Genomic DNA, 22,692 nt, shown 5'->3' on the forward strand with positions numbered 1-22,692 from the left:
GAAGAACTTTATGGGAGTCAGCCTGAAATGCCACCAGTAGACATGCCTCATTTATTCTGCACAGCACAGAAAGCTCACGGAAAGGAGACTTTTAAAGAACTGAATGATCTTACGTCAGGACTGTCAGATCACAGGATGGAGAATCAAAGGGTGGTGCAGCCATAGGTGGACATGCTGAAGCCATCCAAAAAAGGTTGTCAGAAATGAAGATCTAGGTAAATGCCTTCTTAAAAGACTAAATTTATCTTCTTTTAAGATTATTGGAGGGCACCCGTGTGCCTCAGTCGGTTAAGCCACCGACATTGGCTCAGGTCATGATCTTGTGGTTCATGAGGTTGAGCCCCGCATAGGGCTCTGTGCTGACAGTGAGGAGCTTGCTTGAGATTCAGTCTTTCCCTCTTTCTCTCTGCCCCTCCCCCACTCATTCCCTCCTTCTCTCTCTCTCTCTCTCTCTCTCTCTCTCTTTCAATAGATAAACATTAAATAAGTAAATAAATAAATAACATTATTGGCACTCTTGCTATGTTATTCCATAGACATAAGTGTCCGATAAAAACAAATATTTTATTAGTGTTCATCAGAGGATATGTAATCACTAAAATTAAATGCCCAGCCGTGGTGACTTTAGTTACTGAATTGATTATTGATAGACTATTTTAATAATTCCAAAGATCCTTAATGTTTTCCCTGTTTACACTCTTCTGAAATAATTAGTGTGGGCCCATTTTGTAGAAGGGCAAGTCAGAGGAGGTGATTCATTTTTGCTTGGTTGCAACACTAAATTGTGAAGCTGTCAGAGATGACGTCACTGGGACTGGGCAGAGTTCTTCCACCTGTATCATGAGGATAAGATCTCTTTTTTTGTAAGTGATAATCTTCCCAGATGCCTCATAAGGGTTCGGCTAAATATGTTCTATTAGCACTAATGAAACAATTGACTTTTACCTTTTGTAAGCAATAAAGGAAAAGCTTGGCTAAATTAAAGTGTATAGAGCTTCAGTTAATAATACCTTTCTTTCCCTGGGACCTACACTATAATTAGGCAGGTTCGCAAGATGGATAGAGGAAGCCCCATCAGTTAAATCAGTTGAAATGGTTCATCTGTTTGGCAAACCATATGGAGAGATATTTTTAAAGCAAGTGAACACCTCTTCTCAGCCTTGGAAATACAATTTAGATCGTGATCATCAAGTACTAACATTTTAGGAGCGTCTCCCGTTTCATTATTGTGAAAAGACAGTTCGGCATTTGGGTCACTACATCTTTTGGGTTATCTATCAGTAAACCATTAAAATCTGTAGTCAGCGTAGAAATGGAAGCACCACCATCAGAAATGATCTGTTTATTTCCCTTCTCTTTAAAGGAAAGCTGAGTAGAACTGCGTGTGTGGGAAGCTGTGAGATTTTATTTCCCTAAATTGTTGACCCAGGACCATCTTTGCAGATGACAACTTCTTAGAAGTTCGCAAGTGGCATCGCTACGGAGTTGTGAACGTTTTCACAACTGTAGGTTATGAAGTGAGGCTATCGGGTGGTCCCCAGAGGGCAGTCATCCTCGATGCTGTGCAGGGACAGGAGGAGGACATAGGGAGCGCAGGAAGGGCTGAGCTGACAGACCCATCAGTCACTTGGCCATCTCTTCCCTAGAGGCAACTTCTAAGACCTTTCTCTTTGAAGTAGAAAGTGCTGAGTTGAGTCTGTACTGGCATTCTGCCCAGACGGTGACCCCTCCCAGCCAGCAGATGAAGGTACTGGTGTGCCCGCCTCCTGGGGTAGGGTCTGCCACAGGGTGTGGGCATTGTGGCTATTAAGTTGCCCAGTGTTCTGGGAGCGCCCTGGGCATCCCGCAAGCGCTCCGGGGCCATGCCATTTCAGACCGTGGAACTCATGCATTTGCCCAGTTTGGCCTGCACTGCCCGCTTAGAGACACTGTGACAATCTGCAACATGGACGCACTTCTTCCTGAGATGTTTTCAAATGGAAGGGCCGAGCCCCTACCAGTATACAGACACCCGGTGTGGTTTTTAAATAGAAACCAAACAGAAACTCTTAAAGTAGGAGCTAATCAGACTGCAGAGAAACTTGGTTAATAAATCCATCATGTAGGCCCCTAGTGACTGCAGACTTCCCAGACAGCCGCGTATCACATTCCCGTGTCTAATTGCCGATCTCTCTAATCACATCTATTACAACTTTAATGTTGGACTGCATATGCTTTCAGGAGGAAATGGCTGTCAGTGTCTCAAGAATTGTTGATGGGCCTTGTGTTTTGTGATGGATAATGTCAGAGAAGCACAGGAATGTATAATGCATGGGGGTGGGGAGGTCCTCAAGTGCTCATCATGATCATTTTCTGCCTGTCCTGGGGACACTGAGTTGTTGTTTTTGGAAAAACTACCTTCCCATTAATTATTCTTGGTTCTGGTAAATGAACCACAATTCCAGCAACTCAAGACTGCCCTGGAACAAAATAACTGAAACATGCGATACGGCTTTGTCAGTGGGTAGTCAGAGATTACCTTCTTTAAGAGAGATCTCTTTATGATTTTTTTCCGACAACAAACCAGTATATGTTCATTATTAAAGAAGCTTTAGGGAGTATCGCAATAGAATTTTTAAAGATTATCCATAATCCACTCTTTAGAGAGAAACGCTTTTAACATTTTGTTGTATATCTCTTGTGGATTTTGTCCTTAGTTATATGTCCAAAAATATATATATAACTTCTAATATATTTTTTGACCTAACCTCTCCTAGAATATTTCCTTGTCAATAAATATTATCTAAACTACCATTTCTGATAATTGTATAGTTTACCTATACCATACTAACCTCTTATCAGCAGATACTCAGATTACTTTGTGAGGTGGTTATCTTACCAAAAAAAAGATGCTTTGTTTGTTTCTACAGGAGTTTTCCTCTTTTAACTTTTAGAGACGTACTCATTTTAAAAAGATGTTCTACCTACCCAGCTAGAGACAGGACCCAAAAACACCATCTCCACCCACAGTTTGCACATTTGGATGAGTCCAAAATTAGTTCCATTACTGCTTTACCACAGTATAGCACACCTGTTGCTCAGTGTTTTATCTGAACTGCCTCATGTTCTCCTCCCAATCCCTGTGCCCTGTAGGTGCTACTGCTCTCTCCATGTCATAGGAGGACAGCAACCAGGCTGTGGCCAAGCCAGAATTGGAACCCAAGATTCTGACCCCTGTGCTTAGCTCCTAACCACACCTGTTTTATTAGCCACACACACACACACACACACACACATATGCAGTTCTTTAAGAATGATTAATAAAGATTTTCTGTCACTTAAAATAATTGCACCTTTTGCTTTCAACATATTTTTTTGCTTCCACTTTGTAATGGTGTTCATTCTCTTTCCCAGAATGTTTCTGGGGTGGTTGTTGAATGCTTACACACCCTCGATGATGTCCTTTTTCTCGGTGCCCTAATTCTTGGGGATTCTCAAATAATTTACTAGTTGAATTTCTTAAATACATGCACAAGTAGAAATAGGCCCTACAACTTAAAACGTTTTTTTTTAATTCTGGACTGTTGTGAATTGATAATAATGTCAGTGTTCATTTTCAGAGATGGTAAGTTTCCTTTCCTAAAAGCAGGTATTTTGGATTGAGAGTTGATGGCCTAATTAGGCTTGGACCTTTTTTTAGCTTTTCCTAGAGCACTTTAGATTGTTTCAAAGTAAGAAGTAGGCTTTACGTCCCCGAGGGTGCCTTGCTCTGCCTAACTCTTTATTCGCTGCCCTGAATGCTTCTCTCCAGTGCATATGGAAGATAAAGGCCAGAAAATGTTTCTGTTTGCTTTTATGCTTCTCTCTTTGGAAGTAACTAGAATTTCTTTGCTAGCTCATTTCCATACTTAGATGATGTTCTGGAAATACCTCACAGGTAGGACTCAGTAAACAGTTTGGAAGTATGTTTATGTAATTATCAGCCAGTATTTACATAATATATAGCATTTACATACTATATAAATATACCTAACATCTATTGAGCACTTACTGTACCCGCACACTGTAAGTGATGGCATTTTGCTGTTAATTTTTTTTTAATGTTTATTTATTTTTGAGACAGAGACAGAGCATGAACAGGGGAGGATCAGAGAAAGGGAGACACAGAATCTGAAGCAGGCTCCAGGCTCCGAGCTGTCAGCACAGAGCCCGACGCGGGGCTCGAACTCATGGACCACAAGATCATGACCTGAGCCAAAATCAGACGCTCAACTGACTGAGCCACCCAGGCACCCCAGTTTTTTTAATTTTTTTTAACGTTTATTTATTATTAAGAGAGAGAGCATGAGCAGGGGAGGGGCAGAGAGAGGAGGAGACACAGAATACGAAGCAGGCTCCAGGCTCTGAGCTGTCAGCACAGAGGCCGACACGGGGCTCGAACTCACAGACTGTGAAATCATGACCTGGGCCGAAGTCGGATGCTTAACCGACTGAGTCACCCAGGCGCCCCAATGATGGCATTTTGCTCTTAAAACAACCCTATGAGTTAGATATTGTGGTGATTTAGGTGACAAGATAGGGTTTAGATTTAAACCCAAACACCCCTCAGGAGCTTGTCGGTTCTGGTCTTGTTTATTCCACTGTGTTATGCAAATCTTCTTTGGGCCTCAGTTTCTTAATCTTGAAATAAAGAGGAGTTGGAATAGCTAGCTGATTTTGAAGGTTTTTTCCACCCTCAACATTTTGAGTCCATGAATCTGCTTGGAAAACCACCTCCCTGTTAGAAATCATTTCCTCTCCTCTTACATTTGATGTCTACACTTGCTGCCTTTGCCCCTGGCCAACCTCCGTTTTCTCTATGGCAGTGCCTGTGCTGTAGGACACGCAGGAGGGGGGCACATGAAGTCCCCAGGAGAAGGCCACATAGGTCCTTGTCACAGAACACTGGGGTACTGCGGTCTGCTCAGGGCTGGGCGGCTCCTGTTGAGTCACAGGCCACAGGCCACGCCAGAGGCACGCAGAGACGGCATCAGGATAGACTGGAGCTGTTCTCATCGCTGGCAGTGTGAGAGGACCTAACGTGAATGGGTTATAACTTATTCATGACTAGAGTCTAAAATAGCTTCTTATAACTAATTCACAGCTACCACGTGAGTGCTAGTGTGCTATTTTTTCGGGTTCTAAAATTATTACCCTATTTCCACAGGCTTTGTGAAAAGATAAGTCTGCGATTGCCAGGAACAAAGAAATTTCCCATTTTTAAATGGTGGGGCCCTTTCCTATCAAAGATACTCCATTGCTTTAGTCTAAGAAATGTGGTACAGGGACACTTTAAAATACTGCTTCTGGCATGTCAAGAAATTATGGGATGAGGTCATGTTCAAATCAATACTGCCGCAGTGCTTTTTGATCCATGCAATGCAATTCTTGTCGAGATCTCCACTCAGCAACATTAGGAAGCAGTGTAAAATTATCCAAAGCCCGTCTGTGATGCAGGAGTTCAGATGTGAAGGAAAAGTGGAAGTTCATTAGGCAAGAGGATGGGAGGTGGTTTGCCAAGAGCATTCCAGACGGAGGGAGCCAGGAGGGAGCCAGGTGCGGGAAGGCCCTGTGTTGGGGGAGGGGTGCGGCAGATGGGGCTCCAGAGAAGACAGCGGTGTTGATGGAGCCCCGAGGTGACCGGTGTGGGGCGAGCCCGGGAAGGGGCAGGCCGAGCAGGCAGGGCCTCTGGGAGCGGGGGGAGGGGGGGGGCGGGGGGGGGGGGGCTGGATCCCAGGAGCATTGCAAGGATGCCAGGCGGTCAGAGCTCTGTTTGTGGATGCAAATGTGGGCAAGATCTGTGTGTGCACTTAGGAGGGACGGTACGGAAAGTGTATGTGTTTAAAAGGGGGCGAAAGCAAGTCTGGCTGTGGTCCCTCCCCACCGTAACACCTGAGGCGTGGCTTTCTGACCACCCCGGCCTCGTTGCGGAGTCAGCCCAGAGGCAGAGAGGGAGCGTGGCCCTGGCTCTCAGAGTGGGCACCTGCCTGGACCCCCAGGACCGGGACACACGTGACGCCACGGGTACCTTGTTCTTTCTCCTCAGACCAGCTTAGCTGCTTCACAGCGGCTCTGGCTAGGCCCACGGTGCCCTGCCCTCAGCCAGCTTCCTGGAAGCTTTGCCGCTGAGTCTTTTCTGCCGGACTGGAAGGGCAGCAGCGCCCTCCAGCCGTTGTCCGTCTCACCTGGAGCACGGAGAGCCTGTGGACCCTGCCCCGGGGAGCAGTGGTGCGCCCGCGTCTGGTGCACACCCCCCGTGCAGAGGCCACCGCGAGGCACCGCGCCTGTGCCCTCCGTGTCAGAGCACCGGGTGTGGCGTGGGCATTCCACGTATGCGTGGAATTGAGACCCACCGCAGCCTTCGGGATTCTGGCCCACGGAGCCTGAGGGCCCAGAGAGGCTGCGAGGCTCCGATGCGGCCTTTCCTGGTTTATGTTTTCCCTTGTTGGTGCGATATTCGCGTTTTTCCTCAGGGGGCGTGGCGAGAACAAACGACGATAAGTGACAGGAGAGCACTTGGTGCTGGTACAACTGGAGATGGCCTGTAAACAAAATGATCGTGCCACCATTTAAGCCTTAATGCCCTGAAAGAGAAGAAAGAACATCACTCTTGAATTAGGATGAGAATTGGACACGAGCTACTGACAGGCCATTTGTCCTCCTGCTGCCACAGAGCAGCCTCGGTGAGGTCGGGGCCCACGTCTCTCCAAGGACCTTCATTAAAAGCACGTTCTCACCAGGAGATGGTGTTAGCATCCCTCCCCGCTGTGGGAGGCGGTCTTGGCCGGGTCTCCAGAACCCATCTCTCCAGAGTTTGGAAAAGCAAGGCTTTGTCAAGCATTAATTTTCCAAACCGATAGAGGGAATAGCACATTAACAGACATTTAGTGCCTAATGACTTTACCGGGGGAAAAAAAATGCGCGTGTGGCTTAACCTCCAGATCACGGTCAAAGCAGCCTATTTGGCAGACCTTCTGCCTTCAGCGCCTGTTCCCACCACTTCTGGAGTTCCTCTGGCGGAGCCATGCACACCACCAGCGTGGGCCTTGCCCTGCGGCCGCCACTGCGGCCAGGCCCTCGAGTGCCGGTCCCTTGGCACCCCATCTCGGAGGGCAGCGTCCAGGCCACCCCGCCTTCGGCCGAGCCAATAACTGCGAAACTGCTGACCGCTCCCAGCGACGCTTAGAAACAAAATGGGATTTTGCCTCAAGACAAAAAGCTGCGGTACGGAGAGCCCACACTTTACAGCGTGTGCCCTTTTGACACACAAAGTGCAGTGTTGTGCAAGCCGTGCTCTCTGAATGTCACCCTCCGTTACTGGTTGACACATCATCAAGACGGGGTGAATGCCTTTACTCAGGCAGGATGCATTATTCATGGGCACAGACGCCCTGCAGCTTTCCCGTCAGCCATCATGCCGACCCCTCCAGGGGGGAGTCACGAACGCTCCTTCGTGTCTCTGACCCCAGAGTGTCTTAGAGATTCTGAACTAAGCCTCGCGGGACCACCTTCTTTTCTTCTTCCAGATTAGCCACGTCTCTCAGCTGTGTCTCCATGGCCTAACCGGGATGCTTCTGTAGCTTCATTCTTGCCCGTTTACTGGAAGGATTAGGTCACGACCGTGATCACATGTCACAAGAGCTAAGGATGAGAAAGTTAAAGCATCGCTTTTTGTTTAAGCTACAGCGACTCTTTGTCCTCCGGAAGTCAGTGATGTTGTTATCCTTTTGAGCCGATAGAAAATAATTTAGTAGCTTGGATACCATTTGGAGACGCGACTCGCCGCCTCGGGCCTGAGGGGGCCCACACTGTTGGTGTGTATCCAGCAACGGAGAAGGGGAGAGCGCCCGTCGGGTGAGGTGCCGTGGGGTCGATGACCCTGTCCCCCCGCTGTCGGGGCCCCGGACGGAGCGGCCACAGCTCCCTTGCCGGCTCCGCAAGTTACATACTCACATCTTCCTGTTCGCCTGGTGTGTCTTCCTCCCGAGACTGTCTGCCCACGGCAATGGGAGCTTCAAGGGCACCTTCTCATTCCTGCGCTTGCCACGGTGAACTAATGAATTACAGATCAGTAAGTACAACTCAAAGCTGCTGATTCACGAGGCGATGAGACTGTGAACGGGCACATTTCGATGCTGGACAAATCCGTTTTTGAAATTTTCATGTTTCCCATTTTCTTTGAGCAAGACGTGCCTGTGAAGTCAAGCATCTAAGCGGGAAGCCCCTGGAATCAAAGGCTGCTCAGCCTGAAGGCTCCCCTGGTGCCACACCCCTACTCGAAGGCGTGGCACGTGGGGTGCCCCTGCGCCAGGCTCCGTGCACTCTGGATGGACTCAGATTTCACGGCAGGTGCCGGAGGGCAAGAGCCCTGCTGAGCGGCAAGACTGTGCCTCGAGCCTAGGCCCGCGAGTTCTGGATCAGCTTTAAGTCGCTCTTTGTCTTCATCGGCAAGCCCCGAAAATGCGGGTTCGGCGTTTTTCAGTCGCCACCAGCATCTCCCACGTCCACAGCTGACCCTGCGGCCGGGCGCTGCACTGTGCCCCTGTCCTGCCCGGAGTGTCCTTTTGTTGCTCTGTACCTGGCTCCCTTCACCCTTCCTCCTTTACCTTCCCTTTCTCGGGCTCGCCTGCCACACGATTTCCTTCTTACCTTTCCTCTGGAGCGAAGCCGGTCGCCGGGGGGATGGAGGGAAGCTTTTCCGTGCGGTGAGGACATGGGTCTTGAGTTCCAGTCATGAGCTTTTCTTAGCTCCAGAGCTGGGGTGTGAATATGTCACTGACCTTACAAGGCACAGCGATTGGTGTCACCCAACGTGGCGACAGCGCCTGGGTGTGTGGTCTTCTCCAGAGCCGTCTGTCCACAAACTGGAAGCCATCTGAGAAGTGGCGTCTCCTCTGGGAGGAACTTTGGCAAAGCAGATGAGGAAACTGCGCTCTGAGGCTGTGTATTTACCAGAACAATTTATAAGTTAATTACCCACCTTTTGTCCTTTGCGTTTTTCAGTGTCATGCAAGGCATCTTGAATTTCTTTGGTAGCTTTTCCAGAAAGACCGATAGACTTCACCGCATTTCTTGAGTTACGACAAAGGCCAAGAATCTGAGGCCCTGTGTGAGCAGCTGACGATTGAGGACTGAAAAGCCACCGCGGGCAGGGAGGCAGGGTTTGGGGACAGACTCCAGATTCCCACAGCCGCCACGTGGCCCTTTTCCCAAAGAAAGACCCGGGGTTCCTCTCAGCTCTGTGAAATCCAGAGGCTTCCGCTGGAATTCCCCCTGCCTCTTCCTCCCACCCCCCGCTTGCTTTGGCCAGCGCTCGATGCCATCTTGAGGAAATGTTGCCCCCGGTGCCCAGGCGCCCCGTTTCCCATGAGGCAGCTGTGGGTGCCTAGCTCATCAGGGAAATCTTTGCCGATCTGGCTGTCCTGGTCACAGTCTGTGGGAGTATGGGTGGCGTGTGGAAAGACCAGGATTTGGAATCAGGGGGCCCGGGGTTTGATGCCCCCCTTCTAGAGCTGGGCCTCATGCTGCCTGTGAGCCCCCGGTGCCAAGGGGGGCGGTCAGCGGGCAGCGTCCTCTTCCGGCCTACTCCCTGCAACCCTCAGCGTCAGGGAGGGCCGCCGGTGTCTGTGTCTCCCACAGGTCACCCGGATGTCAGCATGGCAGCCACAAACCTGGAGAACCAGCTGCACAGCGCCCAGAAGAACCTCCTGTTCCTCCAGCGGGAGCATGCCGGCACCCTCAAGGGGCTGCACGCCGAGATCAGGCGGCTGCAGCAACACTGCACAGGTACCGGGGGCCCCGCACCCCCTCCGTGGCAGGGCAGAGCGGGGACCTGTGATCCGTCCCGTCTCAGACGGCAGCCGGCTCGGAAGCTGTGCCAGGCCCACTCGGGGGCAGGGTGAGGAGGGGGCTCCGCTCCCCTCCGTCGTGGGCGAGCCTGCCGTCGCCGGAGCGCACTCCGGTGCCTTATTAGCTCACCCTCTCTGCCTAATGGACAGGCACCCGGCGTAAAGCTGCAAAGCCATCTCTCGGCATACTGAGGGCTTAGAAGATTCAGATGCGGTGGTTGGAACGGACAGTGCAGTTTGGAACCGATCCCCGAAGCGTCGCGTACAGAGCAGGCTGCTTGCTCCTTGTGGCCGCTGGCGTGTGTTTTCGGGAAGGCGGGTTTCCTCCGAGTGCGAGGAAGGACAGTTTCTGCCTTCTCACGCCTGCCCCGATGCTGCCGAGCCCTGCTCTGTCTGGGCAGGACGCGCCGGGTGATCGTGGAGGTCGGTTCTGCATTTTCAGAGCCGATGAAGGCTTTGAGAGCTACTGTAACCATACGCAATTAACGCATGTGCTTTCCTTTTTAGATTTAACATATGAGCTGACACTCAAAAGTGCGGACCAGACAGGTAAGGACGTCCTCCCTGAAAGTTAATGACGGTGTCACTTCCCGTTGTGGCACATGTTGGTGCCATTTGTTTGCACTACCTACATGCGGAGAAGAAAATACACTTGCTAGGAAGAGTTGCACAAGTGACCAGAGCTTTCTAGAAAAGACGGAAGGAAGTTTGGACCCTGAGATGTTACAAGGGGCTGTCAGCGCAGTGAGAAGGGGGAGCAGTTTTATTTTCTTCATTTTCTTTCGATATTTGGAATGCCTGTTATAAGCTTTTCTTGATTTTCTGATTTTTCTCCAGTGAATATGTGTTCCTTCTATCATCAAGAAATACATGTAATTTAAAGAGAGACAGAGGAGAAGGAGCAGGGTCCCACCTCTTCTGTCCCTCGGGCCTCATACGGGACCTGGCACAGAGCAGGTGCTCCCTAAAAACTGCTTGAACGAGCAACCAAATTACTGGATGGTCCCCAGAGGATCGTAAATGTCTTTCTCTAGACTGCAGTCCCCAGAATGCTTCCCCTTAACCAGAATCCTCCAGGACCCCCAAAGAGATCAGTCTGATGGCAGCTGGGGCAGAGAAGATAGAACTGGGGCCTCTGTGGCCAATGACAAACGCTCGCTCCCCAGAACAGAGTGGGGAAGTGTGCAGAATCCACACTTGAGTCAAGACACCTTTTTTTTTTTTTTTTTTTTTGAGAGAGAGAGCATGAGTGTGGGAGTGGGGCAGAAGGAGAGAAAGAGAGAGAAAATTGCCACACTCAGTGCAGAGTGGGGCTCGATCCCACGACCCTGGGATCATGACCTGAGCCAAAATCAACAGTCAGACACTCTGGTCAGACCCTCAAGGGACTGAGCCACCCAGGTGCCCCAAGATGCCTTTCTCTAGCCTTCACGATGGCAGTTATTATTCATGAGCACGCCCAAGCCCTTGAAACAGATGCAGGCCTTTCCGTGGATCTCAGTGCATCACCAAGGATTGACTTTTCCATTCATGACACTCAGGTTACAGTCTCCTAAGCACGCCTCTCAGGGACCAACATGTCCTTTTGTCGATGAGAGGAGGGGCCTGGGGACCGGAGCCCACCCTTTGGGCCTCACTGCAGAGGCAGGACGCTCCTCACCCCCTGAAGCCCTGGACCAGGATCTGGGCCTCTGAGGATTCCGGAGAATAGGATGTCCTGCGCCCCTGCCATCCACGTCACAGAAATCAGTGTCCTCGCTTCCTGCCACCTCCTGGCCAGGCTAACCTGAAGAAACACAATTCTTGCCCTGAACCCTCTCTGCTTCCAGGAGGAGGGAGCTCCTATGCCCAGTCCCTCCTCCCCTGGCCCCTAGAGAGCTCCTCAAGGCTCTCGGGCCTAAGTCCCAAAGCCACCCACGCAGCCTCATCAGCAGCCTGGGCTCAAGATGACAATTGGCCCAGGGATGCCTCCTTGTGGAGGCGGTGTGACAGCTCTCAGCTGGTCCTGGTTGGGGCATCTCCCCTCCCCAGGGCTGGAAATCCCTTCTTTACCTTAGTGGATGCAGAACTTGCTCAATCTGGGGACACGGGGTGCAGACACGGGCTCCTCCACTGGAGGTTCTAATTCCGAGGGTCAGGGAGGGGACCTGAGAACCTGTTTTAAAAATGCCACAGTGAGGGGCACTTGGCTGGCTCAGTCGGTAGCACAGGTGACTCTTGACTTCAGGGTTGAGTTCGAGCCCCACGCTGGGTGTAGAGCTTACTCAAAAATTAAAAAAAGAAAAAATGCAAAAACACAAGTGCCGCGGTGACTGAGCACTCAGGCAGCTGGGGAGATTCTGCTGCAGGCGATGAACAGGACAGGCGCAGCTTCCACGGGGAAAGAAAGACGGGACGTGTGTGTGGAGGACGTGGTGGGGCAGAGCTTCCCGTGGGAGAGTGGAAATGGTCAGGACGGGAGGTGCTGCTCCCTGGGAACAGAGGTCACCGAGGAGCAGCTGTCTGGGGTCTCAGGGAGGCAGAGGCAGGCATTCGAAGGAGCGCCCAAAAAGTTGGGGCCACCCAACATCAGTCCGCAGCCCCGGATCCGCCTCCTCACGTGAGAGGTGCCCGCAGATGCCAGCTCCCACCCTGCACCGGCCCCGGGGTGTCCCTGAGCGGCTGGTTGTGGGCGCACGGTGAGGGGCCGGGGGGGCCGAGGAGAGCCGAGCGCAGGCACAGGGACACCTGCCCTCTGAGACACGATGAGGGAGGGGACCCATGTGGCAGGAAGAGGCAGCCTCAGAGCTCTGTGCTTGGACACGGAGAGAGTCTACGTTTGGGTCTCACAATGGCACGCCGAATGGAGCGGGTGTTCGATAAATGCCACCCAAGCAGACAGCTGGATCTGCTCACAGTTTATTCCTGGGTACGTGCCGGGGTCCGAAACCCGGAGAATTGCCCGTTGTGACTTGGGCATTTTTGAGCTCTGGAGGCACGCTTTTGTGCAAGGAGCCAGAGAACCGAGAGCGCGAGGGAGCTCAGAGGCCACGTGATCCCCACATGGGGTGGGGGTGGAGGGGGGTGGCGGGGAGGGCACGGAGATGGGGCAGGATGGAGCGTGGGAGCAATGTGCCCCCACCCCAGCCCCGCCTTCCACGCGGCCGCCCTGGGAGGTGAGGCCAGCCTAGACAGTCTCCGTGCCTCTGCTCCGGGAGGGGTTGGCGCTCAATCCTGTCCCTCGGCTCATTCCTCTAGGAGATGGATCTTCCCGAAGCAGCGAACTAAAGAGAAGATGCGAGGAGCTGGAAGCCCAGCTGAAGCTCAAGGAGGACGAGAACAGCGAGCTGCTCCGGGAGCTGGAGCAGAAGGACGCCATGATCCTGGTGCTGGAGAGCACCGTCAGGGAGCGCGAGAGGAAGTACCTGGAGGAGCTGAAGCTGAAGAGCCACAAGCTGAACATGCTGTCGAGCGAGCTCGAGCAGCGCGCCGGGACCATCGCCTACCTGACCTCGCAGCTGCACGCCGCCAAGAGGAAGCTCATGAGCTCCGGCGGGACCTCGGACGGCAGCCCGTCCGGGAGCCCCGTGCTGGCCAGCTACAAGCCGGCCCCCCCCAAGGACAAGCTGCCCGAAACGCCCCGCCGCCGAATGAAAAAGAGCCTCTCGGCCCCCCTGCACCCGGAATTCGAAGAGGTTTACAGATTCGGGGCCGAGAGCCGGAAACTACTCTTGCGGGAGCCGGTGGACGCCATGCCCGACCCCACCCCGTTCCTGCTGGCCCGGGAATCGGCCGAGGTCCACCTCGTCAAGGAGAGGCCCCTGGTCATCCCCCCCATCGCCTCCGACCGCGGCTCGAGCGAGCCGCACAGCCCGGCCCGCGAGAAGCAGCACAAGGCTCACGTGGGGGTGGCCCACCGCATCCACCACGCCGCCCCGCCGCAGGCCCCACCCGAGGTGGAGACGCTGGCGGTCGACCAGGTGAACGGAGGAAAGGCCGCGAGGAAGCACTCAGGGACGGACAGAACTGTGTGAAGCCTGCCCGGGCGACCCTTCCCCCCTGGCTGTCGATGCACTGTGATCACTACTAGGAAAACTCATCCACGCCTTTTTTTTTTTTTTTCCTCCAATTCCCCTGCATGCCAAATTTTTTTTCAGACACGTCAACATTCTTATTCTCCTGCTCCTTTTGCCCTGGTACTGACACCAGAATACGATCATGTCCCTGCTGCAGAATACCTATTAACCGATTGCCGTGGCCAAACACCTGTGTGCCGAATCGCTCGCTTCTAATCCCACTCCGTGTAACTTCAATGCGCTCGTGGACAAAGCACAGGCCACAGGCTGCATCACTACTCGACGTTAATGAAATCAGATAGTCAACCCGCCTAACTATACAGCCGGAGCAACACGTGCCGACCGGCCTCGACCCTCTCGCTCCAGTTCCTAGGGCGGCCCGTCCAGAGCAGCCCCTGCTCCCTCCCGGAGACCCCGTAACCTCCCACCAAGCCTCCCCCGGGGCGGCCCCGATAGCCGAGCAGCTGTATGTGTCTATCGCGGGAACGAAATAAGATGATGTTACTCCTCGTGTCACCACAACCTGAATGTGTGTTCATATTTTTTGGTTAGTTTTATCCAAAATGTTCAAGATCCCAACAAACTTTATTTTCTAAACCTGCCTCTTTCTGGTTTGTGTCTTTTATTAAACTACCTGAGGGAGGAGCTGGGGGGAGGCTGGGGGAGGAGACACAGCAGGCCCCCCAGTAATTACCGTGTTCTCCCCCCGTGTTTTTTTCCCAGGGCTCCGGCCCCAGGGGCGGGGCAGCTCTGCTTCCGGGAGGAGGAGTCCCTGTCACCCAGCCCTGCCCAGGGCTGCCCCTGGGAACGTTCTGCCCATGACCGGCCCCCGCCCCCTGCCCTGCCGGTGCTCCACCCTGCTCCTCCCTGGCGAAGTAAAGCTACTCGGCACCTCCGGCGGGCCTGGCCGGGGCTCCGGGCTCGCCCCAGGGTGCGCAGAACGAAGGGACCCCCGGGGGCCGGTTCCGGCTGTTCTAGGTCTGCACCCACCCAACCCCACGCAGATCTGGCCAGGTCGCGGGTAGGAGCTCATGCAGGAATTCAACACTGAGCTCAGGGCCCTCGCCCCCACCCCCACCTAGCAGGCCAGAGAGTTCGGGAAGGGGGAGGGGTGGCGGTGGGCAACTGTGGCCATCTCTGCTCTAGGCTGGCATTGTCAGCCCGGACCCCACACCCAGCAGGCCGCTCCTGCCAAAGAGAGGCGTCTACTGAGACAGACCTGGATTGTCAATAGCCCACTCTTGACATTTTCCATTAGAATTCTCACTCGTGCCAGTGGCGTGTGGGGCACTTCTGCCTAATCACACATTTCCTCTGAGAAGGGAAAGAAAACACATTTCAAAATGCTCTCCAGTGTTTACTTTTCAAATACGCAGAATCCTTAAAAATCGCTTCAAAAAACAAAACTGTCAGCTCAATTTATATGGAAAGAGATTAAAACGGCTGGTTTCGAATGAAAGGAGTCTCAGCATCAGCCCAGCTCCAGCCTCTCGAGGCCCCACGGAGCCAACGGGACGGAGCGCACAAGTGCGGGTTCCTTCGCCCAAAAGGTTAATCGGAGTTCAGGGTGAGGCACACCCCCTGCAGCACCCAGTGAGATACGTGCTTTGTGGTGAAGAGATCGGCTTCAAACACCAGGCCAACTCCCATGGCATTCCTTCTCATGGAGGTGGTGTAGACCGGCGTCCGGAAGGTGTTCTGCAAAGGAGAGGCACGTGAGGCATCCCCCACGGGCGGCGGAGGAGCTCAAGCCCGGGAAGCAGGAAGCCCAGTCTAGGTGCTGAGAGTGCGGGCGCCTCCTGCTAGGCCTGGCCGAGGCTTCAAGGGGCTTTGCGGGGCCGCCCTCCGCTGACTGCGGATGGGGCTTCGTGTAGCTACGCTCATCAGACGGGCCTCCGGGCCAGGCGAGGCAGGGGGCGCCTGCTGTCCACATCAGACGTAAGTATTTTATGATTTAGGTAGTGCCCGCAGAAGGTCAAGGGAATGGAGGAGTCTCTTCCTGAAGTTAATCTGGACCACAGCTCCGAACTTGAAGCCGTGCCCCCCCCCCCACCGGGGGGAGTCTCTGCTTACACACGTTTGCATGCGTGTGTCTTCCTGGAAGGTGGCTCCACGCTGTTGTCCTGTCTTGGGGCTTCCCCCCTTCCCACAAAAGGCTAAGAACCTGTAAGGGTGCTTAAAGGGTAAGACTGAACTGCAATCCCCCCCCCCCGGTCCCCCCCAACCGTGCCCCCGGTGGGGGGCGGGGAGGGGAGGACGGAGCCAGGAACAGGCGTCAGCCTTCTACCTGTAGTTTGAGGCGATGGGCTTCGATGGGGATGATCTTCAGAATGGGCAGGTCGACCACCAGCACCTTTGGTTTGCTCTTGATAAGACATCCTCTTTCCACATCCCAATCAGCGCCTTCGAGATACAGTCCTGAGACGAAGCATCCTGGATATCCCGGGAACAGCCCAGGGTTTATGTGGAGGCACCGGCCACTCTGCTGTGCACACAGTGGCCCTAGGTATGTCCACAGTGCACACACAGAGGCAACTCCCTCGCTCTCCTCCCCCAGACATAGCCCAGGCCTTTGTCCAAAAGACGTGGCCGTCATTTCTTCCCTTTTCAGAAGGACACCGTAGACGCCGTGAGCCTGCCCTCCCTACGGCTTTGGCAAAGGAGACGAGGGAGAGTTGCCTCCCCCACCAGTCAGGCTTCAGGGCACACAGACCTAGACTGCTTGGGCCCCCAGGTTATAAAGACAGAAGCACCACAGCTTGGTGGTGGGCCAAGAGGGAGTGCGGAGAGGAAGTCAAAGCCTCACCGAGAAAATGGTGTCTGGGGAGAACACGGCAGACACACACAGTGGCAGAGGAGAGGACAGTCACTTGCCCAGAGAGTTCCTCCGAGGCTTCAGTGAGCATCCCTGAATCTCCACCGTGAACCCCATCTCTAAGCTCACTCAACAGGGCTTTTGTGGCTCACGCGTAAATGTCTTCCGACTATGGCGGCAGCACTGCCCTGGGGAAAGGCAGCGTCAGTCACCAATGTCACAGGGACTGACATTGTAATTTCATGGGTCGAACCTAGTCCAACCTGCCCTCTGGCTCCCATGCCCCCAGCCCCTCAAAGTTTCCAGGGAAGCCCTCGGGCCCTCCTTTCTCTGAACGATCTAATTCTGACCCAGGAGCCACTTCCGCAAACGAGCAGGGCAAACGTGGTTCAGGTCCCTCCTGACATCAACCCCAGGTCTCGGTGTTGGAACTGGAAGAGAAACGCACGTATCGACCCCCAGAGAGATCGAGACACAGACCGTGCACACATACAGCCAATATTCGCAGCAGCCTTCCTTTCAAACCCGGCCTGGCCCATTTCCGCCCACACCATGCTTGTTCCTCTGAGTGGGGGAGGGCTCGGGGAGGAAGACCTGATAGGGAGCTGACCGTACCTTGTCCTGCCCGCTCGTTCACTTCATCTGCATCTTGGAACTTGGTCACTTGCGTGAACAGGGTGGAGCGGTCCAGCGGCCAGCCGTTCCTCCGGCAGGTGGCCTGCACCAGGGCCGTGAGGTAGGATTCCGGGATGTGCAGCCCCGAGAGCCACATCACGCCGGGCTCACTTTCAGTGACCTGGAAGGCAGGGGGCAAGGCGGCGGGAGACCGGGGCCACCACCAAATGCCAGGGCCAGAGCTGACCAGAAGATCGGGTCAGGATAAAAGACACAGTTCACCTTCGCAGCAAAAAGACGGTGTCGGAACAACGGCAGCCTGTCTGGGAGAACAAGCTGAACCACCCGGTTCCAGAAGGAGCAGAGACTTAAAGAATAAAACCACGAGAGTACCAGGTCGGCTCTCCAGTGAACACTGTCATGATCTTGAGTTGGAAATGCAAAACCCAGAGGCCATGAAAGAACAGACCGAGACATCTGACCAAATAAAAATGTAAAACTTTCTTCTGGAAGAAGGGCCATAGGCAAAAATCAAAAGATGCTGACAAGCTGGGGGGAAACACTTGCAACACCAGCAGACCAAGGGCCCATCTCCTGGATACACAAAGAGCTCTCAAACATCAGTTTAAGAAGATAGAGAACTTGATAAAAATGCAATCAAGACATGAAAAGACAATTCACAGAAAAAACATGAAACAGCTATATGTGTGTAAGATATGCTCAGCCTCACCATAACTCAAGAAACGCACACCTAAATATATGAGCATTTACCTATCAGGAAAAAAAGATCCAAAATATTAAGAACACACATGGTGCAGCAAGGGGAGGAAGTAATCGTGTTCACTCGCTGTGGTTTCCACTTCTCTAGAAGACGATGTGACAAGAGCTGTTAGAATGTAAAATGCACATTGGGGTGCCTGGGCGGCTCAGTCAATTAAACATCTGACTTCGGCTCAGGTCATGATCTCAAGGTTCGTGAGTTCGAGCCCCGCATCCGGCTCTGTGCTGACAGCTCAGAGCCTGGAGCCTGCTTCGGATTCTGTGTCTCCCTCTCTCTCTGCCCCTCCCCCACTCATGTGCGCGCGCGCGCGCGCGCTCTCTCTCTCTCTCAAAAATAAACATTAAAAAAATTAAAAAGAATGCAAAACGCACACACTGAGACGCAACACTTCCGCTGTAGGGACCTACCTGTGAAATATACTCATGTGCATCCAAAGGTACGTGCGCCAGAATGTTGTATTGGCAAAATAGGGGGGGTGGAAAACCCCAAAGGGAACCACCCAAATGTCCAGCAGGTGAAAGGACATGGAATATCTGTAAAATGGAGTCCCCTTAAAAGAATAAGGTCGACCTAAATGCACTTAGATGGACAGTGGCCAAGATGGACTCTGAGACGAACAAATCAAGTTGTGCATAATAGGCTTCAAAGTCTTAAAAACAAAAAGAAAAGGAAAAAAAAAAAAAGATACGGGTACGCTTGTAGAGTCAGGAGCCATTTCTCGAGCACCCAATCACCGCTAATAGAAGGTACCTCCGGGGCGCCAGAGAGGGGTTGGAGATGGTTGGGGAGGGGGGTGGTCCAGGCTGAGCCTCGAACTGACGCACAGACTGTGGTCTCTCACTTACCCACGATGTGTACTGGCTGAACCGCCGCAGGAAGTAGGGCATCCAGTTTCCAAGGGACTTTAATGTGTCAGGGGCCAGCTTTCTCCAGATACTAGGGATTTGCCCAAGGAAGAGAGATCTGGCTACGTCATCTAACTCGTTGCTCATTCCAACTTCTCCGGCCAAGGCCTGTTCGCAGAATCAAGACGGTCAGGCAAGACTGTGGGAAAACCGGGTACTGCGTGTAGGCAGAAGTCTGCACACGAGGGGCGTGCTCACCCTCTGAAGTTCAGCCAGAGACCTGGACATCCGTGTGACGAGCTTGTTGAAGCGCTCCAGCTCCTGCAGAAGCACCACCGAGGTGGGGGAGAGTCCCACCCCGAGGTGCTTCCTGACCTGGTCCAAGTCAAAGATTTGGGGCATCTTGTTCTCTATGTCCTTGGCAACGTGGCCAATGTAATCATCTCGGCTGATGCCGCTGCTGGATTCCCCTAAAACCAGGACATGTTTTAGGGAGAGCAAGGCATCTGAGGGTTAGGACGGGGGCGTCCTGAGCCTTCTGGTTCTAGGAAAGGCATCGACGCTACAGAAACCACAAGGACCAATAGCCCTCTGGGCCAACAACGCCCTTCCACCGTAACCACGCTAGTTCAGTCCCCGCGGCCGACTTTACCTGTCTGAGGCTGCAGCTCCAGCAGGTGAGTCCACATGTCTCGAGCCGCCTGAGTATAATATCCAATCTCGGCATTGGAATGAAGACCAAACGCTTCAGGCGTGTTGGTCAGCGGGAGGGCCTCAATGGCTTCTATAATCGGGACGGAGAGGACACCGTCACACAACCCTCAATTTCTGCGGCTGCGTGGCCTCAACATCCCCAGATACGCAAAACTAATTTCCACTGCGTAGTAGGTGGCGTGTTTTTAAATACAAATTCCATACTACCACGCCCCATCCGGCTCCGTGTTTATTTCTTATGACAAAAATGGCTCCGTGAGCTTCCTGGGGCCCACTCTGCCCTTCGGGTGGAATGTGGCGTATTTGTCATCACCCCAGGACGGGGAAATCTAAACTAACTCCATCAGCGCTGAGGCTACAAAGAACTTGCTGGGCCCCCTACAAAACATAACGGAGCACGCCCACCAGCCAAGGATCCCCCCCAGGAGAGGGGTCAGAAGAGCCATCAAGCCAACCACAGAAAACAGAACAGCTGAGATGTACGGTCGGTCTCCCTTAGAAAAAACTTCTAACATATATTTTGATGCCTGAGAAATCTCACCAACAAATTTTTCCTTCTCATCACCGGCGGGGATTTTATAGTCCACCTCCTTATTCCGGAAGAAGTGGAATGGCTGGAAAGTGTCAAAAATGAAGTCTCCCAGGTACTCGTCCATGTAGATGGTCAGGATGCGCCGATCAAAGCTGTCGATGGCCCGTCCTCCATACATGACCTGAGTGACCGAGAGCAAGAGCTGGCCGGGAACCCAGGACCCACCTGAGACCTGATGTGCCCTCGGGGGGGGGGGGGGGGGGGACTCCTGCTGGCCGGGTTGCTGTGCAGCTCAAACCATGTTGATCACATGCCTTTGGCCCACTGTGCACAAGAGGCTTGTGCAACTTTGTGGGGTCCTGGAAGCCAGTGTGCCATTTGCAAAATCCCCAAAACATAGTGAAGAGACAACAAAACAACAAAGAAGCCAGCCACCACTTTGGCCTTGGGAATTGGTGGTGCCCCTGCACGAGCACACGCAGGCCACGGGGGAGGCATTCCCACACGGCCTGTCTAAAGTCATGGTCTCCAGGGTAGCCCTCCAGGCCCACCGACCGGGAGCGAGGCTATGACGACATGCCTAAGGCATGGCGAGGAGGGAAACTGCCAACCCCCCAGAGAACACGGCCGCCCCCAGGATGATGAATCCAGAACCTCCATGTGGACGGAGCCCACTTAGGAGAAAGACGATCGGGTGATGAGCCAGCAGAATTCCACAGAGACCTTGCAGCTGACACGCAGCAGAAGCAACAGGGGAGTCACCGAGGTCTCAGAGGTCACTCATAAGGGCACCAGGCCACAGCCCAGCTCCAGCCCTGGGAGGCAGTCCACGATGGGTCCCCCAAGACACTCCTACCTCTCCAATCAGGTACTTGAGGCTGCCCCACGGGATCCTAGGGTCATGTTGCTGGAAGGCTTTTGTTAAGTATGTGTTCAGAATCTCCATGCAGACCTTAAAAGACGAGGGACAGGCATGGTTGTGCTCCAGCCCACAGAGTCGCTCACGTTCTCGCCCTGTCCTCAAGCGTGGGCAGGAGCACCGCGGCTGTTCACAACTCAGAGAAGGGGTGGGGGTGACACAGGCCGGCCGAGGAGGAAGTTTCTTGGGAGAAGCAGCAGCCACTGCGTCCTAACCTGGAAGTCAGACTCATTGAAGTCATAGTACACGTTCCACCCGATCTTCCCGAACTTTCTCCTCTCCAGCACCACCGCGTGGAAGAACGCCAGCACGTAGACCAGGGACTTGAAAGCAGGGTGCGGACACTGCTCCAGCATGTCAGGAGAGATCTTGAAGTAAGTTGCTCTCATGTTGAGTTTCAGCCCGTTGGGTGGCTCCGTAACAACCTGTCAGAAGAGAAGACAAATCGTGACGGAAACCGCAGACCCACGAGTCCAGCTTTGAAGAGGGCGCAAAATGTAGACACCTGGGCTTTCCCTCCATCCCTGCGTGGCCATCTCTCCTGCTCCCCAGGCAGCAAAAGCCTCTTATAAGGACCCGGGCAAAGAAGATAAGGGACTAGGTGTGGTTCTGACTCCCGCTCATCGGATGACCCAGAGAAGTGAAAGAAGCCCGTGGGAGCTTCAGATGCAAAACGGACGTCACCAAGTTTTCCCTCTATCTGCCCCAGGCGACAGATGGCAAAATCTTGCCACACAAAACTTGTCTGGGGAGTAAGTTAGATGGGGCGTGTAAACCACTAGAGGAGTGCAGCTGAGGGCAGGCCTGTCATCGAAGAGAAAAAGAAGGTTTCATAAATGTGAAGTCCGGGAAAACGAACCTAGGTATTATTTTGGATACATGCGGAGGGAAGTGGTAAAGACAGGCCTGAGAGTCGTAACTGTCACGCGGCACGGGACAGTGCTTGTCTCTGAAGAGAGAGGGGAAGACGGAACTGGAAAGGGTGGCCGTGAAGGTCTGGCTGCGTTGTAGGTTTACTTCCAAGCACGCACGCACTCGCTCGCACACACGGACGGCAGAATGGTAGCGGTCTGAGGAGCAGGGCTGTGGGGACGGGTGTTTGTCCTGAACCAAACCTTCAAAGACTTCTGCAGCATCCCAATGGGGAAGCCCCTGGTGGGGTCTGTGGTGAGCCACAGGCGGAAGTCTGGGTGGGGTTTGCTGATCCTCTCCAGGGACTTCTCCAGATCTTTCAGCCAGCGGACCAGGAGATGACAGTTCTGCAGCATCAGCCACTGCCCGCGGGCCACCGCCGTCTCCAGCAGCTGTAGGGCCAGCTGCACCGACAGAGAGAGAGAGGGGAGGAGTTGGTGTCCCAAAGCCACACTGAGCCCGTGCTCTCCCAGAAACCTGCTCCGAGCCCCCAGGAGGGCCCACTCCAAGAGAGGCCACAAAGAAGCCAGTGACCCAGGAGCTACGGGGGCTGCCCTCAAAGAACCCATCTCTGAGGATCCCTCAGGGCCGCCTGAGCCACACGGCCGGTCCCGACCTGGAAGATGAGCCAGCACATT

At 53.5% G+C, this 22,692-nt stretch overlaps 2 protein-coding genes across 8 annotated transcripts in view; one reads left to right on the forward strand and one right to left on the reverse strand.

Moving 5' to 3' along the window:
* CCDC92 (coiled-coil domain containing 92) overlaps positions 1-14,522 on the forward strand; it is a 29,535-nt gene extending 15,013 nt beyond the window's left edge. For 2 of the 3 annotated variants that reach the window (XM_027044252.2, XM_053205983.1), the window contains exons 2-4: positions 9,658-9,804; positions 10,374-10,415; positions 13,104-14,522. In XM_027044252.2, the coding sequence (XP_026900053.1) occupies positions 9,675-9,804; positions 10,374-10,415; positions 13,104-13,879 (948 nt within the window). In that variant the 5' untranslated portion in view covers positions 9,658-9,674 and the 3' untranslated portion in view covers positions 13,880-14,522. Of the gene's footprint in view, positions 1-40; positions 216-9,657; positions 9,805-10,373; positions 10,416-13,103 lie in introns of those variants that run through there. The other variant, XM_027044253.2, reaches the window with a different exon arrangement.
* Positions 14,523-15,265: 743 nt separating this feature from the next.
* The window catches only part of DNAH10 (dynein axonemal heavy chain 10), a 141,517-nt gene continuing 134,090 nt past the window's right edge, over positions 15,266-22,692 (reverse strand). For 3 of the 5 annotated variants that reach the window (XM_027044238.2, XM_053205976.1, XM_053205978.1), the window contains 10 exons: positions 22,258-22,458; positions 21,358-21,567; positions 21,080-21,175; positions 20,233-20,404; positions 19,630-19,761; positions 19,236-19,447; positions 18,978-19,145; positions 17,352-17,532; positions 16,209-16,354; positions 15,266-15,619 (listed from right to left, as the gene is read on the reverse strand). In XM_027044238.2, coding sequence (XP_026900039.2) covers positions 15,473-15,619; positions 16,209-16,354; positions 17,352-17,532; positions 18,978-19,145; positions 19,236-19,447; positions 19,630-19,761; positions 20,233-20,404; positions 21,080-21,175; positions 21,358-21,567; positions 22,258-22,458 — 1,665 coding nt within the window. In that variant the 3' untranslated portion in view covers positions 15,266-15,472. Of the gene's footprint in view, positions 15,620-16,208; positions 16,355-17,351; positions 17,533-18,958; positions 19,146-19,235; positions 19,448-19,629; positions 19,762-20,232; positions 20,405-21,079; positions 21,176-21,357; positions 21,568-22,257; positions 22,459-22,692 lie in introns of those variants that run through there. The other 2 variants (XR_008291630.1, XM_053205977.1) reach the window with 2 other exon arrangements.

This window comes from Acinonyx jubatus, chromosome D3 (assembly GCF_027475565.1).
Source record: "Acinonyx jubatus isolate Ajub_Pintada_27869175 chromosome D3, VMU_Ajub_asm_v1.0, whole genome shotgun sequence".
Lineage (NCBI taxonomy): Eukaryota > Metazoa > Chordata > Mammalia > Carnivora > Felidae > Acinonyx > Acinonyx jubatus.